Consider the following 20535-nt stretch of genomic DNA (forward strand, 5'->3'; position numbering starts at 1 on the left):
CTCTCAATGTTTAAATCACTTGAATATATTAAGAAAAGAAGAAGAATTTCCCTTATTTTTTATTTTTAATTCTATCCATATCAGCTTAGGTCTGTATCCACTAACTAATATCCTAATTCTGTTAATTCTTTGGTCATTCCTAAGAGTTTCCATTACACAATTTAAATGAGTTCTAAATATGACAGAGTTAGAAACAATGAAGAGAACTCTGCTGTAGTAATTCCTCTGGACCTTCTTCAAAATGGAAACAAACATAAAACCTACCAGGCTCCCGGTCGATTTTCTCAGAAAAGTATTATTACAATTGCCTATCCATTGTCTGACTTCTGAGCAGTGGCAGTTCTGCAATAGCGCTCTGACAATCTCAACTTTATCACTGTGCAGATTCAGTAGGAAAAAGCGGCTCCAACCTTCGCACACAAGCAGAAACAACTCCTGCTGCTTCATACCAGTCCCAAGACAGCTCCATCCCCCTATGTGAATACATTTTAACTAAAGAAACTGATAGCAACTACCAACCATGATTCTTGAGGATAAGAGCAAAGCAAAAGGGATTGTTTTTTGTTGTTGTTTTTAAGTCTTCTACATTTTTTGTGCAGCACATCTTTGCAAGCCTTAATCCTGCAAATACCTCCACACGCACCCGACACCCAGTCACCTATCTATTTCGATGCTGTAACTCTCAGATTAAGCAGGTGTTCAACTGGTTGCAAAATCAGGGTCGTAAATGGAAAATTAATCAGTGTGAGAAGTGGATTTATACATAATACCTGGTGTCTGCTACTCAGCATCTCTGCATAAGGGTTCATCTGACAGAGTGGCACAGCTCTGCAAGAGCTGGAACCAACCTGACCTGGCACAGGAGTGGAGAAGTTCACCACGACAGAATTAGTACAGAAAGGGAGGTTCTTTGCTTAAGAAAGAAGGCATCACCAAATATCTATTAAAACATACAGTTAGACTTCACTCCAGCAACAAATTCTGCCAGTAATTAAGAGCTGCATGCGATTAACAGGAAAGACAAATGAGAAAAAGCAGAGGCAGGAATAACTTTGAGGAAACTCTCTAAAAACGCCAAGACAAAGAGACCAGACTGAAAATGCCAAGAAATACAACTGATTATATTTGAGCTAAGGGATGTAACGCTCCTATCAGAACTATTTAACAATGTGCAGTGAGAGAGGAAACTGTACAAGAGATGCCAAAACCATCCTGAAGTTTTGTTCTTTCCCATTTTCCTGTCAGAGCTCCGCACCAAGCTTCCAACCCATCCTTAACTGTCAGCACACTGCTGAGCTGGGCACGGGGGGGCCATATGCTTTACTTTAAGCACGTAAATTGTATGGCATGACATGAATGGAGCTGCTCCGCACACACAGTTAATCACAAGTCTCAAGTACTTGGCAGAATACTTGAAATTTGTGTTTGTGACTGCACCATGCACTGCAGCTACCGGAGGAGTCCAACCTGGGCTTCTGTGACGCACCGCTGGCACCCGCTGGTTCACGAGCAAGTTCTGGGATGCTTTAATTCAGAAGACTCAGGATTTTGTCAGAGTATTTTTTAAGCAATGGCAATTTAACAATATACTTCTCCATACTGTTTCCTTGCACAGCACGGTAATTTTCACGTTTTAAAGGAACATGTAAATCTGCAGTAGCGGGGACCTGATGACGTTGTTATTCTTGCTACTGGCAAGCCTCAACCAATGCCAGCGGCATTACTCCCAGTGATCACTGGCAAAAGGAAGCAAGTCTTGGTAAATTCAGCTAGGGCTACTGGCCACTTGATCCTGAAAGGGCATACTGTGTTTGGCTTATATAGCTTGTTCCCTGTATTAACAAAAAAATGGAAAAACATTCTCAGTATTCAAGGCAAAACAAGTATTTTTGGTTCATCACCACTAACAAGCATCAAAACCCACAGAAAAAAATTCCTTAGAGTTCCGCCTGCTGCACAGTTATTCCCCAACCACATTTAAAAATCCAGCCTGTCAATTCCAGCATTTCAGCACAATTTTTATTGACCTACTAACCTGTAACTCTGGGAAGCCTGGAGCTAAGAATGCAATAATGGCTAGCAAATACGAGTCTCCAAACAGAGTGTAATAACCTTAAGTAAACTACTGCCAAGCAAAAGTCCTGCAGATCAAACAGTTCCCACGAAGCCTCATGCTATTAACTGGCAAAGAAGTCCCATCATATCTCCATAGCCACGCACAATAACAGAGCGCTGCGCTCCTGTTTACTTACACAGCTTATCTGCAATCCCGTAATGTATACAGTCAACCCCGCCGATGTAAATCACTTGTCTATTTAACGTTACTTCACTTGTTAAAAACTTCGCTAGCTTTCCACGGGTAAACAAGGGTTTTATCTGAAATACCCACTTTTAAGGGAAGTGAAAATTTGCGCTGGACATTTATGGGTCCGAGTCTGAAATGGCTTAAATTTGTTTATTGTTATGTTGAGAAAAAGGGTCTTATGTACAGAAAGTTAGCAATGCTGTTATTTATGAGGTTCTTTTATTCTTATGGGGAAACTGCAAGGCCCAGTCACACTTCTTCAAGCTTATTTAGGGTATTTTCAGGTCAAACCCACCTCAGAAAACGGATAGCAGACCTAACACCTGCGTAAAGCCAACCAAGTGACAACCAGCAACCTCTCCACCAGCGCTGGGTGACCCCACGCTGCCTTCCCTTACACCCCATCGCTCCAACTCACTTTGGGGCTCCTTCCCGCTCCACTTCTCCCCCCAGCACCACCCCCTTTTTCCATGGGTGCAGAGGAGCCGAACGGAAACCCCAAATCAAACAAGGACGAACAAAAATACCCCCGTAACAACCCCCAAGGGCTCGTTAGGGTGCTCCTGCCAGAAGCAAACCCGCTGCCTCTGGAGCAACAGGGCCCGGAGGCCCCGCGTTAAGGCGGGGGGGGGGGGGGGAGAAGCTCCGCGGGGCGGAGGCAGCCGGGAGGGAGGGAGGGAGGGAGGGAAGGAGGGCGGCCGGGGCCTCCGGGGCTCCCGGGCCCCGACCAGGCGGGCCCGGCGCTGCCCGGCGGCGGGGAGCGGGGCGGGAGCAGGTGCCGGGGCCGGGGCCCGCCTCCGGCCGCGCCCTGCCGGGAGCAGGCGAAGGGGGAAGCGGGCGGCTGAGGGGAGCGGCGAGGCCGGCGCTTACCTGCCGGGGGCAGCCCGTGCCCCGCTCCGCGAGCCGCCCCCCGCCGCTTAATATCGCTCTCCGCTGGCGGTGGCCGCGTCCCCGTCCCCCGGCTCGGTCCCCGGCCGTTTAAGGCGCGGGGGCGGCTCCTCCCGCCGGGCGGCCGTGCCCCGTCCCCGTCGCCGGGAGCAGCGGCGGGCTGTCAGCTGCAGCCCATCTGCCGCCATCAGCCGCGGCTCAATGGCTCCGGCAGCTCGGCGGCGGCGGCGGAGGGGGCTCCCCGCGGCGGGGGGGCGGCCCGGGGCGGGAGGTGAAGCCCCCCCGGTTTGGGGGGGACAGCGCCGGGGGGAGCCGCGAGAAGCGGCCTGAAGGGGAAGGGCTGCGGGGCAGAAGTGCGCCGAGTCGGTGTGGGGGTGCTGGTTTGGGGTGGGAGCCTGGGCGCGGCACGCTAAGGGGAGCCTAAGTGTGGAGACGGACAGAGCTCGGGCAGGATTTCGGGTTAATTAGTGAATTTCGGGATTAATTAGCGAAAGTGCAAGGTAGAGGCTTCGGGAAGTGAGAACCTGAGGCACTCTGTAGTAACACAAGCGCAGGGCGCTCGGGGTGCTGAGTAGATCACCCCGTTACACTGAGACCCAGGGACAGTAAGGGCCAGGGCTGCATCTGGGAATCAGATATAAAAAGTCCTGGAGACATAAGGTCGTAAAAATGACTTTAGTTTTCCTAGGTTTTGAATTTGGAGGCGGCCAAGCAGAGGAGCAATGGGCTTTCCAGAATGACTGCATCATTGAAATTAAATGTGCCATCAGAGATAATATTCGGATTTTACTGGCTGTAAAGGTAGTGTGTTTTGCAGAAGGAACCTTTTCCTGTAGTGGTGCAGCCTGGCTGTTGTGTCTTAGATAGACCAACAGCCAGCGTTGTTAATGCAGATTTTCTTCCACGTTGGGAATCCCTTTCTTCAGTGTGAATGGGAACCTCAAGCATTGCTTGAATCTGTCGAAGCGAAAATGTCTTCTCCAGGACAGCAGCCTATGCTGGCACCTCGGTCTCTCCTGGCGAGATGCAGCTGCTGTTTTCTGAGGGCCAATGGCGAGTCCTGGGCTAACCAAAGTCATTGGGTTTCATTCAGTATAACTGGGTAAAGTATAAAGCCTGTACTCCACTGAGAATCAGAGTAGATGATTTAGTCATGACTCCTGTTCGAAATACTACAAAACTCTACAAAAGTAAGTTGCAAAGAAACATGAGAAGGGAGCTAGGCAGAATGGTAGCTAAAAAGTCCTTAAATCCAGTCAATTTGGGGTTCTCCAAATGGATTCTGATTTCTCATTCATTCTCGTGGCTTAAACCAGGATCCTGCAGCAGTCACACACTACTGGAGTAATGTCAATTGATGTGTTTAATTGCTTTGTTGTGCAGGGAAACACCTTGAGCAACTCTCCTAAGAGCTAGGTTTTAATTACTGAGTTTAAAATATGTTAATGTTCTATTTAAGTAGAAATAACAACATTCCAATAAAATGTAATCACATTGTAATGCCTGTTGCTTGCACAATCAATCTAAATCACCTGTTCAGATTCCTTTATAATTAGTGATTCAAACTGCAAGTGCTGAATGTTTCTGAGGCTTGGGTAGCATCGGAGCAGCAGCACCGGATCCGACTGAAGCGTCTGTGTAGCTCAGCATCATTTCTATGACAATGGCAAAAACTGAATGTCCAGAGAAGGACAAAATGCTTTTCTGCTACCCCACCATCTGGGAGCTCGGGGACTTCCAGAGCCAAGCTTGCCCTCTCTGCCTTCAGTACCTCTCACTGTGTGCCATGATTTTGTCCGGTCTCCAGCTGAACCCATGCACACCTTTAAAGACCGCAATATCCTGCTGCAGAGGCTCTGAAGCCTGATTACTTACTGCATGAAAAATCTCTTCCTTTCATTTGTTTTTTGGCATGCCACCTGTTAGTTTCATCTGATACCGTGTATTCCGTGTATGGAAAGAAGCAGCAGACAATCTGCTCCTCTCCAGGCAGCTCACGTTCTCAGATCTGTTGCTCCCCTGCCTAAATTCCTGCTTCTTCAGACTGAGAAGTCTGGGTAGTTCCATAAATGAGAGCCATCATCTCGTGCTTCTACATGCCCTTCTCTGCCCTCCTCTGAACCTTTCCAGTTCTTTTGCACCTTTTCCAAGGCGGGGAACTCAAACTGGAGCCAATATTCAACGTGCAGGAAAATCACTGGCATAATGATGAGCCTTTCCTAAGTCTGATGCAGCAGATTTTAAAATACAGTTCTAGTCCAGTCAACAAATCTCTCAGTCAGCTGTAAATTACTGAATAGAAAACATTTACTTAAAAAACACGTCTATCTTTCCACAATTCTGATTACCTCAAATACCTAGTGAAATCTGCAGGTGTTAGGTCATTGAGTGATCTTACCAAGTATGCTAGATAAGCTGGGACTACGAGAATTAAAAAAAAAATAATAATATTGCCAGTTCCTTAATTATTTTCAGGCGTGAGCTTACATCCACTGAAATCAAGAACAATGGAGTCGGTCTCCTATTCTATAACTAGAAGTGTTTTAGAATTAAAAAGAACCAGTATTCATCTACAACTTAAAACTGTAATTACATTTTTAAATTATTTTTATGCATATCGAGCTTCTGGTCCTGACAGCTGAGATACTGTTCTTTGTGTCTCTTTAAGATTAATTGTATCTCGGATTCATACACACCAGTAAGTACGTACATGACCCAAATCGTTAATTATTCCTTGACCCCAGGTTTGTGCAGTTTTATCTAGCATTTTTAAGACAATACACTGGTCCTCAAACCAAATTCATGACTTTGCTTACTGTTGCTTTGGAGTGATACTAGAAATACAAGGCTCATATTTCAGAACACTGAAATGAAGTAGATACACTAATGGTAGCCATAGTTTAAATATAGAACCTAGCAGCTGGCATATTCTGAAATTGCCCAGTGTAGGAATTTTATCGTTTTCTCAGAGATACCTAGCAACTGTGAAAGACAGGACAGACAGTTCCTTTGACTGGCTTCTGTTTCTTAACTGGGATAACAAAAACGTGGAGGTGATTTACCTCTGCCTACTGCTGCTGCTTTCTGCAGCTCTTCCAAACGGGAGGTACTTGGGAAAGAGGAGACACGTTGACAGGCTGGAAGTAATCTGTGTGCACTGGCATCAGGGATACCAAAATGACCGCGTCATCTTCAAGAGGGGTCTGTGCTTCAGGGAGAAAATTGCTATTTGGAAATCTGGGGAAAAAAAGCCTTCAGAAAGGCACAGTTACTAACTCACTTCCCTGTACTGGATAATGATTTACATTGGACTGACACTATACGCAAGCGCTGTACTACTAGATTTTCAGGCGTTATACCCGAAGGTTACCGGCACTTAATGCACGCTGTCCCAAAACTATAAAACACGAGTAGGGCAGAAATCGCATGGCTGGCATCACTTGCCGCCGCAGTTGCTCTTTCAGCCCACCGCCAAACACCGTGCTGTGAGACCTGAGGCAGCTCTGCACTTTTGGGGGCTTCAGTTCAGCTACAGAGATGATTGCCTGCAGATCTGGGAAGCCTGCCAGGTGAAGCCGCTTCACCCTGAGCTCTGCAACAACAGATAGCTGGCACTCACTGAGCTCCCCGTGCTGAAATAAAGCATCACTGCACAGAGAAGCTCCCGAGCACTCCAGTCCGTAAGAAGCAGGTTTGCAAGGTGGTAAGAAGGGCTACGGGAAGAGTTGTGGTCCCGCTGCTGCCTTGGGTTGGCTTCCTTGGCTGTCAGCTCCTGCTGCGGGCTGTTGGGTTCAGCCTCAGTCAGATGCCACGTGAGTTTTCTGTCAAAGTCAATGGCAATTCAGAATTCAGACTCTACGTGGGAATCCTGTGTATATTTTGAAACGTCTGAAGAAAGGCGCGAGTGCTGCTATTTGCATGTTTCCACGCTGCAGCAGAGAAGTGCAAGGAAATCCTGCTGGCGCTAGCGCTGGCAGCAGAGCAGCACTTAGCTGGTTCTGCAAGCGTTTATACCAGCGTTATTAGAGAAAAGGAGCAGACAGATTCAGAGTGCTTACAGCTTTGATCTGCGTTTCTGGATCGATCTCTCTCTCAGGGCTTTGCAGGAAGGTAGGTCCTTCCTTTGCATTTGATCTCTCTTCCTCAACCAGGAAGAGAGGAAGATCATAAAAATACAGGCGGCCTAACAGGAACCACGCTGTACGTGCTTACTGTTCAAAAGGGCTTAAAAGGCTCCCAAATTGCCTGGTGGAGGACTGAGAATCTGCTTCCACTGAAGTGAATGAAAAACAGTGTTTGTTTTATTATGGCTTTATCATGAACGTGCCTGAACTGGGAAGAATTTGAGAGTAGCATCAAACTAGCATCGAGCCTCCTCCGGGACTGGGCATGAGCCTTGCCGGGCAGCACGGGGAAGCAGACAGGGTCATTCATTCTTCTGCCGTCCTCAGAGGTGCTACATAAACTGCAGCACATATCCTGCCAAAGCTGGTATCTCCTGACTACTAAGCTGTGCTGGAAATTAATCTGGGGTTTCTGTTTTTTGCATATTTACGTTACACTTTCTAGACTCAGCTTAGCTAATCAGGTGGTAATGAAACCATGAGGACTGTATTTTGCAAGATTTTATTCATTTTCCAAAATCTCTGGGGAATGTCTACATAAGCAAGAGTTTGCAAATTCTGAGCCGTGCTGATTTAAATAAGAAAAAATATGCTCAGGTCTTTAATATCTAATGAATACTGCCTTATACTTGAAACCTTGTCCCTAGTGGAACCCATTACAATAATGTTTATACAGGCTTATGCTGTAATGCATGATATTTTCCCTACAGCAGAATATGTTGGAATTTATTCCTGATTAAAGAAAAAAAAAAGTGCAAATGGGCCGTATCCCAGAACATGGGCTGCTACTGTCATAGTGATGCCCTCTTATTAACAAATAAAGCAATAAAAAATTAATTTGTTAATATAAGAAGGCGGGCAGCATTCACAGAAGTGCACTCTGGGTCCCGTGCAATGTGTGCGAACAGGAGGGCAGCCAAATCCTGCAGAATTAAAGGAGACTTTCAGAAAGTAGTGACGTGATCTAAATTTCACTTCCGCGATAACACCCTCCAGTGGATCTGGAGCTGTGCAGTGCTTGCAAAGCCTGGAGGGGTGCTGAATCTTGGGGGGACAGCAGGAAGGTAGCAGTCAGAAGGTCAGAGCTCGCTTCACCTGCTAGGTAACAGGAGGAGACAATGTCACAGGGATATTTGTGTTGCCCAGGTGTCCTGTGTTCAGCTGAACTGGTATTTGTCCTTTAAGAGCCCCAGTCGGATCCATGGTTTTGTCTGCAGTAAAAATCCTTTGCACCAGCACAGCAACATCAGTGTACGTTAAAATGAACTGTCTTAAGAGAAAAGGGTAGGACTCTTCTCTCCTTCTGCCCTCGTGAATGCCCACCTCCTGACAAAGATCATTTGCAATGGACTTCTGCACTGTGGAGCGGCGCCGCGGACAAGAGCTGGAGGGGACGCTTCCTCAGACGGGGCTCCTCTTCCACACCTCACCACGCTGTGAGCTGCACACACAGGAAAATGCTCTCCGGTTGCAGAGCGCAGGATAAGGTTGTCATCGAGCCTGCTTTAAGCAGCAAAACCTTTTAAAGATTCAGGCAGTGCTGCAGGAACTTCGTTCCCCGGATAGCAGCGGCAGGCTGACGCGCGGTACCGTGACATGGGAAATACAATCTTATTATTCATGCACCAAACTGGAACACTGAACAACTCGGCTCAGCTCCTGGCTTAGACACAGATCTCTTCTATAAGCTCCATCACTTAGTATATTCACAACTTTACTTTCCTCTGTAAGAAGGGAATTATGTTACTTCTGGTTTCATCCTTGGGGCTGAGGGGATGAAAATCATTTCTCACTTTGTGTAGGGACTGGAACAATGAGGCCTTGTTCTTACGTGGGGTCTTAAAGCCTTGCTTTAATGTAATTTAGAAGAAATAAAAACGGTAGAGCGTTACAGAATGAAGCAGAAATGCTAAACGTGATTATTTAACTTTACTTCCACAAGTGGGACTGATTTACGGGGAAAGCTGCTAACGTGACTCGCATGACTTCATGTGCAGTTCCTCCCGGGCCTCGGCTAACGCTGCCGTCAGCGCTGCTATCCAAATACTTCATTAGTGAAATACATCAGTGACGCGGCATTCCTTTAAAAATTACGGATTCATAAATTGCCCATTTCTCTGTGCTCAAGCCCACCCACCCCTCAACCACCTCTCCAAAACCCCCTGGAAGACCCTCTCGACAAGGTTCCCCTATCACAGCCTGTGTCTGCACGCCACTCCTTCCTAAAATATCTTTTCAAATCCTGGTTTTATAACAGCACAAATTGTCATTTTGTTACCTTGATGTAAATCTATGGGTTTTCCTCTACCAAATAGGAAACAGCACCACAGTGTACAGATGCTGCTGCTGTTGGGTCACCGAGAAGACTTCAGGGCAATGTCACTGTCACACGTACGAATTATCCCTTGCTCTATGAATAATTCCAGTGAAATCACTGGAATTATCTGAGGAATTAAATATGATTCAACACGGTAAGCGTGGCTGTGTCTAGCCACCAGTGGGATCAGAAGACTATATTCGGTACGAAATAATAAAAGCAGACCACACATAATTTTACATGTGGAACTGTGTGATTTTTAAACATGGCCGAGATAAACTGGAGATAAACAGCTAATTGCTATTCATTTCTTGTAGTCGGGTGTTTTGATCTGTTACTTGGATTCATAGCACAGAGCAGGGTGGCAGTTTCAGACTGGAGCACGGCCGCGTGCCTGTGCTGGAGCAGGGTGCTGGGCATGGTCAGACAACAGCAGCCCCAAGCATCCCGTTTCTTCCTGACCTACAGAGCCACCAAGGTAATATGTGTATCTGCATACACAAAAGAGTTCATTTTTATAGAAAAGTAAAACAAACAGAGAGCCGTGCCAAGATTATACATTTCATTTCCCAGCATACAAATGAGGATCTAATTTACTCTGGGCCGTTCATGCATTTTGCTTTTAACAAACATCCATATGTCAAATAGACCTTCTTTATACTTCCCTGCTGGAGGATTTTTTTTTCTTTTTTCCTTTCAACTTGGTAGGGAACATTTGTGATCCTTATTCTACCAAATATATCTAAAGAATATATTTTGCTCAAGGCCTTCTATTTTTTTAATTTAAAAGAAACAAATCAATTCCTGGTTCAGGCAGTCTTGCTATTAAGACAAGCATACATCTGTGCAAAAATAGCCCAGTCCCTAATTAATTACAGAATGTTATTAACATTTTAACTCTGGTTAATTTATTTCATTTCATAAACCGAGTTACTTTTTAAAGAACATTTTTCCATCTTTTGTCTGCAGTCTTACAATTTGGGTAGTTTATCATAGGTATGGAGATATTTGCTCGCACCGTGATGATTTTATATTCGGATGGTTCCAGACCCTTTCTGTAATGACTTCAGGAACTGAGGCTTGATGCTTCACCCCCGACTCCCGCGGCACTGATGGGCAGTGCCAATGGCAGTTTTCTCCGATTAAAGAAAACGGGCTGAGATGCATTCTTCAGAATTAATACTTTTCATGAATTTATTATACCAAAACCATCCCAGGTCCTGTTTCTCATATAGCACAGCACATCAATTCGTCCTTATTTTAAGCCAACTTAGTAAATACTCCACAAAAGCAGGCCCAGTTAGTGTTACAATGACTTGCTGTCAGAGTAGATTTACTTACTGATCAGGCAGATTGCACATAAAGTGACTATTAACTTTAGTCAGTTGTGGACAATTGTGTTATTTGACTGATTGGTGCACCTGATAAAATCTTTTGAACAGGTGTAAGCTTTAGTAAGGCATCTATCTATTTGACTTGTTATTTGTTCAAAAGGCAGTGATCAGTCTTGATCTGAACACGGAGCTAAATTATGCTCCCTTAAACGCGCAGTTTTCCCTGCAACTTGCAACAAGTGCTCTAGCTTCCAGCCAACCTTTTCCCTTTGTTAGGAGGTTAGTATTTAGAGGGGACTGATGCACTTTGTAAGGTTCACTTGTGATCTTTAACCTACTACCTCTTACTTTTCTGCGATCCTATTAAAATATGATTTATATGGCTAAATGGCAATCACAGTAAAATGGCTGCTTTTCTATGTCCCAGTTATTTACGTTACTCTCATCCAGCTCAGTCATGGAAAAGTATCTTTAACAGCCATGGGGTGACACAGGCACTGTAGCAGGGATTCAAAGGAAGAGAGTCTTTTTCATTCACTGCTCATACAATGGCAGTGCTTTCTGTGACCTGGTAGCTACACATGCACTGCTCACTGAACCATCCAAATTTACACTCGTCTAAAGAAAAGCACATTTGGCCAAAAATCAGATATATTATTAACTGGTAGTCTCCTAATGCGCATATTCAAACACCAATCTTTGGTAGAAATGTAGCCTTATGTATTTCCTAGCCATATATTGTGTGATTTGTTTTGTTTTATTTTTAAACATTGAAGGCACAAATCAGAAGCCCCAGCTTCAGAGAGACAAATACATGATATTGTAATTTTAGTTGGAAACATCTGAGTAACTGTGATGACTTCAAAGTGCCAAAATAAATTGTGCTCTGCCCCTGCCAGCCTCACCTCCTAACTCAAAGGATTTCCTGAAAGAAATACATCAGCGTTTGAGGGAGCTTCACAAATTTAACATTATGCTAAATTCTCCAGTGTTCTAGGGTTGTAACAAAATCAAAACTCACCAACAACCACCCAAAACGCCGACAAAAAGATGATAGGCAGGTGCTAATGGGTTATAGCACAAAACACCTTTTCCTGGCTTTATCCACTGGCTAGATGGTGGGATAAGGCAGGGGGACTGAATAACAAGAAGCAAAGGGGAAGGAAACCTCCTGCTCCTACAAACCAAACCAATCCAAACCAATCCCAGCTGGTCATGGGCTACAACAGCATTTTGGCAAGATCCTGCATACAGTATGTAACTCAGGTTAGCATCATAGACCAGAGGCGACTTTTGTTATTAAGAAGCTTCCAGAAAGGGTTAAACTGGGGTTGCAGCCCCAAGATCTGGCTGCTTTGACCTTAGTTCCACTCAGACCAAGTTACTAAGCCCCTGACAAGAAAAAGATATTTGTGCAGAGCATGACCTTACGTAGCTGGGGTAGCATTTGGGTTTTTTCATAGCCTTCATTACTGTAATATCATACATTGGGTTTTCATTTGTTTGCCATGCAACTTATTCCCCCAAGATTAGTCCTTTTCTAGTCAAGCAGTTTAAAGCTAATCACAGTTGTTATTTTAATCTGTGCTTACCATTAAGAATTCTTGCAGAGCTATTTTGCTTGTTAGCAATTATGGTCTCCCAATGGAAGTTTGTGATTACAGCAAAAGCAACCTGTTTAATGCTTGGCACCTCTTTAGTGTACAGGCATTAAACCCAGGAGCATAGAAGCATGCTAATGCTGGAGATGAAAGTAGAGCAAATCTATTTAGTAAACTCTGTTTTTAAAACATGAAGTCAGTGAGATGCCATCTGGTCCTCGCAAATTTTGTGGTGCTCCCCCTCTGTGTTTTTCCTTACTTTTACAAGGTAATAAGGTGTTGTTGCTCCACGGTTTTTTTTATGATTGTCAAGTCTGAAAAGCAGACATGCTTTATATGCAGTATATCCTAACACGTTCACCAAGACAGACTGAAGGTTTGGTCCCGGTTCCAGGAGCACTAATAATAAAATTCCCGTGAAAGTCCTTAAGAACAGGACCTGACCATTGCATATTTCAACGAGCATCCTGTGCTGAAATTCTTCCTTCTGTTAAGGGAACTAGTAATTGCTGTCATTGACCTAAGTGTCAAGAATAAAAAATTATGATCTATTGTCAAGGTCAATTAGCAAAGACTGGAGGAGCAAATTTCTGCCTTTCACATTGTTTCTTCATGTGATTCTGCCATAAAGGATGCTACATAGTAATACAGGTCAGCCAGATTAGAAAGAGAATTAAATGAGTATGTGAGAAATGCCACTGCAGGAGCATCCCTCGCCCATGACCCCTTTCTGTCCTATTTAAAGTTATTTCCAGACACGATAGGGCAGAGAAATCTAAAGTAAAGCAGTGCTCTGGCTCAAGCTGGTACACTGATACACGTTATTCATGTAACTCCACTGATAAATGTCAGCAATGGGAGCTGAATTTGTCTCACATCAAATAAGTTTATTTTATTCAAACAAGCTAGAGAAACGGGGGGAACCGCTGACCACTCGAGCATGCTGCCATATTCATCATGCTTCAGGTGAAAATAATTATTGGAAGATCCTCAGTGCCAGAAAAGACATGTTAAGAAAGCCCACGTGTCCATGTGCTAGTGGGGTACCTCTGCTCATTGCAAAGGTCTTTAAGAACAGGAACTCCGAAGCTGGGCTAAAGGCCTACTTTAGTACAAAGCTATAAAACGTGACCTAACCACAGCCAGTTCTCCGGGGACTGCAATTACAGCAATAAATGTTCGACAGCAGATGCTTAAGCCATGTATAAACAGTAGTCCTCTAAAATGAAAAGAAATTTTTGCCCCCACATGTCTTTTAGGGTCCCATTGTACATGTGGAAATGTAAAGGAAATGTAAAATTGATATGCGCACCATGACATCGGCTTTAGTCTCCTCAGTCTTAGCCCAGCTGCTATAAATCTGTCCGGCTGTAAGCAACACTGAAGGAGCTAAGCGCTGAGGATTTGTGTCTGCCCTTTTTATTAGCTTGCCTAGAGTAAAGTAGGGGTTATCGGTCAGTGTCAGGTTCAGCGCCCAGTGACCCACCAGGTTAAAACTGTGGTAGTCACAAATCAAGAGCATAATGAAGTCTGAGAAGAGGTCCATGCTGATTTATTAGGACATCTGTCTGCCTATAGACAGTCTAGTCCTGCCCTTGTGTCTTGTGAGCTATTAGCATAATCTTCACATGAAACATATTACAGATTTAAAAGAGAGAAATGAAGTGTTCAGAGACGACTGGCAAACCAGAAGGGTTTACCTTCTAGGGCTCATTTTAAGTCTTTACCTTTTGTGACAATACACCATAAAAATAATATTAAATATAAATTAATATCAAAAACAAAAATTAGTCTTGAGTTTTCCAAAACCACTGATTTTTCATACCACATCTAAATGTCTGTTCTTAATAAAATAATGTTGCTCTCCGACACTTTAGACTTATTCATCTCTTAATTTTTTTACTTTTCATTTATATTTAACCACTACATTGTCTTCCGCATACATTGTTACTACCTTCACACAATTTCCCAGATGCTGTGATCTTCAAGGTAAATTTATGGTTTTGGTACCAATTACTTTTTTTAAAAAAAAAAAAAAAAAAAAGCAGGAATTACACACAAACTTTCAGAGTTTTGAAATCCCAAATGCCATGCGCTGTAAATGCTGTAACACTACTTTTATATCCTCCAGGACAGGAAGTTTGTGAGATGCATGCTAACTAGTACTGTCATGTGCAAAGCTACTTTTTCTGTGCATGATAGGCATTCAACTGAAAAATCAGACAGATCATTACGTCTTCCCTTGATCAGAACTAAGGAGAATCAGGTTTTAGTCTACAAAGATTAAATTAATCTATAAAGATTAATTTACAGTTGAATATGTATTAATATATTGTCATCTCTTCTATGCCTTTAGGAAAAAAAAAAAGTTAAATCAAATATTGCATTTAAAAATATATGGATTGAGAATGTTGAATTAGTTTCATCACTGGTATTATTCCATTTCCTCTGTATTAAAAGTTATTCCAGATATGAATCTAGCTATTAACTATAAAAATATGAGATACTGAGCAGTTAATAATGAGATACTGCATACTTAAGTAAATATAAGTACAAGGAAATACTGCAAAGTGCTGTCATACAGATCTCTTTATATCAGCTTGATAACAACTCTCTATAAAATAAAATTCTGCAAGAATTAATTTAAAAGTAATCAAGAGATAATTAACTCATTAAGAGCATGAGACTTCTGAGGCTTCTGAAGATTAGGTAGTTTCTCAGCTATCTTTATCATTTTACATCAGAACAGCCCTGAAATACAGCAGGAGAACAGTACTGCAGAAATACCTAAAGAATCTTCAGTATTTGTGCCAACGTGTCACAGTTAGAAATGACACTTGATAAATTTTGTGAAGATGCAAACAATGCACAACTGTTTGTCCTACCCAATGAAGACATCAACAGTAAAACAGCAGCAAAACTACTGAAGTAAATTATGTAATAAAATGGTTGTTGTAAAGAGGAAACTGTGTCTGCAATGAGGCAAGCACCTTTTTGCAAGAGAGCGGATGACCTACCCCTATGAGTAAATGACATTTACTAGATTGGACGAATGCCCAGAGATTTGCAAGGTCCTATAGCCATCGTACCAGAGGAACACAAATTTTGAGATCTTCAGAAGTGCTGGTGCAGTTATCACAGTTGCTGTATGGCAGAGTAGAAATGACCACTAGTTTTACATTAGCATATGGAAATTGCTGCTTTGCTTAAACTGGAGTTAAATCTGGGCAACCTGCACTGAGCAATATGAACGTAGAAGAAAGAGAAAATTCTGGACTATCGAAAGTACTGCAAAATTTTAAAACCTTGTTTATTTCAGTTTTGAAACTCTCAAATTTTGTTATACTATCTAAAATGCTGTTATGCTGGGTTTTGTGCCAAAACGCTTATACTCAAGAATATCACAGCATTTATTAAATTCAGTCCAATTAAAAGAATCTGAAATAGAGTTAGCATCCACTGCTTCGAAAATAGAACGGGAAAACTGTGCATGTATTTAACTGCCCTGAGTATCAAAGTTCAACTGGTGTGTGATGCCTTACTGAGTTATTTCATTTAGGTAAGACTCGGTAAAGAGACAGTCCGCAAAACATTACAAGTGCAGAAACTCAATACCCAACCATTTATTTGAAATCAAGAACTATGGAGTGGAGTATTTCTTCCAACAGAACAACATAAATAAAGATGTATGTCTATTGTACTTGCCTCCATAAATTCCAGCGTTGTTCCTCCAGCTGAGTCACTAGATGCTCTATGTATTTGTTTGAGTCCATATATTCCTAAAAGAAAAAGGATCAAAAGTTATTTCTTCAATGTTCAAAGCATTTGTAAATGTTTGAGTGAAAGACACAGTCATAGTTTGTGGAGTCCACCTTCATTTTACACCCAGGGTTATCCCACGTACACACAAGTCCCAGTGATGAAAAATCTAGATTAAAATCAAATTTCTATTCATTCCAAATGAGTAAGGTAGTAGCCCAACACACTCCTCAGCGATTATCTGAGGGGAAGATGAAAGTCAGTGAGGATATGCAAGCAGCTCAAATAAATTAGAGTACATATAAATACATATCCATATTCTAAGCCCAGAATTATATACCTCGGATTTGGACTGAAAAATAACTTTTCATCAGTGTTCTGGTGCTGTCATTATTTTAGTGTACATTTTGTTTACTTCAGGTATATATCCAAGTGAACTGAATATTTGACTCAAATATTTATTTTGTGCCTGGTATAAAAAATATTATACTATGTACCCTATTTGAAAATGGAGCTATAATTCAACTCCTATATCATTTTCCAGTTCAACTTTTGCAGATGCTATAACTTGCAATATCAGCTATATGAAAGATACTGTATTTGTGTCTAGACCAAACTTCTGATAAATAATCATGATCAGATGAACAATTTGTATTTTTTAAAATTGAAGCCTATTCTTTAAACTCAATGCAAAGAGATGATCATCAGAGAAATATTTCAGTAATAGAAATACACCACTTAATTTCCAGAAGGAAGGCAACTTGAGTGCTATATATATATAACATATTTCAGAATGAGCCCACAGAATAACATGTGATATAATATGATATATTCATATGACATTGGTAACAACACAGCAACATTACTATTATTCTGAAAACCTATCAGTAATAACGTAACTCTCTTGAAATAGCTCACAAAAAATATATGTTTCCAACCTCATACTTCAGAAAATAACAAGTACTGGAGTGCCATCCGGGAAAGAATCCATCTACAGTTTCTGGAGACAAAAGGTCCAGTTTTATAGCTCCGATTTTATAGCTTTGGACTTATCACAAAACCACTTTGTGGGGTTCCTGTTTGTATTAGGGGTTGTTTCGCTAGTACTATTATTTATTCTGTGTACAAATATGTTTTTTCGTTGCAAAGCAGCTGGTTCTTCTTAGCCGTTTATCTTTATAATCAGGAATATGAGACAGCTACCGCAGGGACAGTACATCATCATGTCTTCTCAGGCTGGAGATAAATGTTAGCTGATTCTAATGATCATAATTTATATAGAAATGTACATTTTCATTTCTCGGGACTGAAACTGTTCTAAGTGATTGGGTAATAGTACAAGGCAGTCATACAATATTTCTTGAAATCTTATTAAACTTTTAATACTCTGTATAAAGTAGAAAAATACGTAAGATACATACAATCAATGGCAAATATTTTCCTGTGCATAAATGCAAGCACGCCCGCCAATGGGTGCCCATCATTGCTGAGCGGTACAGCTCTGCCCCGAGGCAGAAGATAGCCAGGCTAAGGTAGTGAGGGGCTTGTGCCATCCCTCACAGGAGCTGTGCTTGCACTAGGGCTGCACCTTTGGGTGCCAGTGGGTGCTCCCAGCAGTGGGGGATCCATGGGTAGGGCATCACACACTGTGTTTCTGCTCACAGGCTAGTCTGGCTGAGAGAGATCCTCCCTGAAGGTACCACAGTACACAACAGTGCTACCTGGCATGGGCAAGAGTTCTCTGAAGAAAGTGAGAGCAGGACCTTGCTTCTGGGAAGCTGTGCAATGCATCTGCTGCCGTCTGTTACAAGGCAGCCTTGCTTGAAAACCTCCACATATTGTGAAACTTCGCATTAAACTCTGTGCTTGCCCCAAGCTTAAATTTTAACCTAACCGCTGTAGGTAGACATATTTTGTAACGTTACTTTCAGAAAACACTCAAAATGTAAGTACTGAGAAATGCCATGAACTTCATAATACAGCTTTTATACCAGTGCTGTTTAGACCAGACACTGGCTCGAGCATGGGCTGCGGCTCTCCCTGTTAATCAGGTGAGCTGCATTTCACTCGGAGTACACCACATAAACTAGGCAGCAAGCTTCTTCTAAGCCAAAACAAGTAAAGTCATTCTGTAACACACACACATCGTAGTTTAGAAAAATTGTGCCATACGTATGTATAATGATGGTTAGTTGCAGAACCAAGTTCTTTAAAACAGGCTGTCTTTTTTTTTTTTTGCTTATTATTTTTTACCACATTGAACCTGTTGTAAATTATTATTAATACCTTTATATTTTTAATGTAATATTAAACAATATTCCTGATTTATTCATCAGTGCACTTTGCCCCACAGGCAAGGATAGGATCAGCAGTTTTCTTCTGCATAATTCTATCATGATAATATAAAAAACTCATTCTGAAGCAATTTTCTGAAAAATATGGACAAGAAAATGAAGACAATGGGGAAAAAGAAAGCCATGTGTTTATACTGTATGATTCCTGCCTTAATGTCAGGTTTTTCCTGTGGCAAATCAGAATATTATTTTATTTCTCTTTGAAGACCTGCAGCTCAGAAGTATGTACGCTGTCTGCAAAAGTGTAAAAAAATCAGCCGTGATTTGATATAAATACCACGATTGGAAGTGCCTCCGTTCTTCTGCACCTCTCTAGCACCTTAATGTGCCAGCTGTGTCCAAAGCGAGCCATCTGCTTAAGGCAAGGTCTGTTCCCAAGGCCAGGTCTCTGTTCTTTTCTGTTATCAGCTATCCCAATAAGCCAAATTCTGTGAATTCTGGACCAGAAGCCAGTATTATCATTTTGTCTACATGAAGCACACAGTGCTTTGAGATTTAGAGCAACTTTGTGATTTAAAACAACTTGGCATGTTTAGTGAAAATATAAAATCTGGAAAAAAAATAGTACTCACACTTTTTCACAAATACTGTATATACAGTTTAGTGAAGTACCAACATGTTTCAGTTCCCAACAGATCACATCGCGAGGGGCATTACAAGTGTTTTGTAGCTTCCTTGCTCTGTTGTGTGCATGCTTGCACTGTGTAGGGTTTGGGCAGCATGGCTGACTCAAATATGCAAAATTACACAAAGTGTCATTTTCTGGTGCAAGTACATGACTTCAGGAGTTTGCATTATTGAAAGGAGGATCCAAGAGACCCACACGTAATTAAGAAGAATACCACTTCCATATGAAAACAAAACCAAGATCCCATAACGGAGCAGGGATAAGAACCACTGAAGGAGACAAAACAGGTACTTTTACTAGATACTGATAAAACAGTCCCATCAACTGGTAGAGAAGGCCTGGGGAGCACAGTGGCACCAGGTTTGCACAAGAGGCGCACACGTTCCTAACAAAGACTGCCGGGTAGGAGGGCTGAGCGCTCAGCACCTGGGAAGCGACAGGTCTATGGAAGGCCAAGACAACATTTCTGAAACTATCTGAAGCTGCAGAGTCCACACCCAGGCCTGTTATGAATCTGATGGTATCACACGGTGATTCTGCAGGCCGCGGAACCAGTCGGCCTTTTCTCACAGGTAACTAGTGACAGGACTAGAGGGAACGGCCTCAAGTTGTGCCAGGGGAGGTTCAGGTTGGAAATGAGGAGACATTTCTTCTCAGAAAGAGTGGTCAGGCATTGGGACGGGTTGCCCAGGGAAGTGGTGGAGTCACCATCCCTGGGGGTGTTCAAGGAAAGGTTGGACGTGGTGCTTGGAGACATGGTTTAGAGGGTGACAGTGGTGGTAGAGGGGTGGTCGGACCAGATGATCTTGGAGGCCTTTTCCAACCCTAATGATTCTGTGATTCTGTGATCCCTGGCAGACTGGAGCAGAGCAAGGCCCCGCGCCGAGCCCCACTCCCACCTCTGGCGGCTCCCCCGGCCTGCAGGACCAGCAGGAGGCCTGGCCTTAAGTCATTTCTCTTATATCCTTCAAATAAAAAGGGGGGAAACCTGTCCCCTTTCTTCCCAGTGGCAAAACTAAGTTGTTTGCTTTCCAGCCAGGATTTCACCACTCCATCTCTCCTCCTGTGATGGCACATAACTACACTGTTTTAAGGAAGAACCTTCTGTAACGTGCTTAACTAGGGCAGGAAATCTTTCTAGCAGCTGCATAGATTCTGGCATCCAGGAGGAGCTGCTATGCAAATGTCACTTAACGGCTCATCTAATTTAGAAAAATTTAGAGAG

At 42.8% G+C, this 20535-nt stretch overlaps 1 protein-coding gene across 1 annotated transcript in view; it reads right to left on the reverse strand.

The window, feature by feature from the left end:
- NCKAP5 (NCK associated protein 5) overlaps positions 1-20535 on the reverse strand; it is a 366387-nt gene that overhangs the window by 230354 nt on the left and 115498 nt on the right. Inside the window, exon 3 of the mRNA XM_035556100.2 lies at positions 16275-16348. Coding sequence (XP_035411993.1) covers positions 16275-16348 — 74 coding nt within the window. The remainder of the gene's footprint in view (positions 1-16274; positions 16349-20535) is intronic.

This window comes from Cygnus atratus, chromosome 6, assembly GCF_013377495.2.
Source record: "Cygnus atratus isolate AKBS03 ecotype Queensland, Australia chromosome 6, CAtr_DNAZoo_HiC_assembly, whole genome shotgun sequence".
Taxonomy (NCBI): Eukaryota; Metazoa; Chordata; class Aves; order Anseriformes; family Anatidae; genus Cygnus; species Cygnus atratus.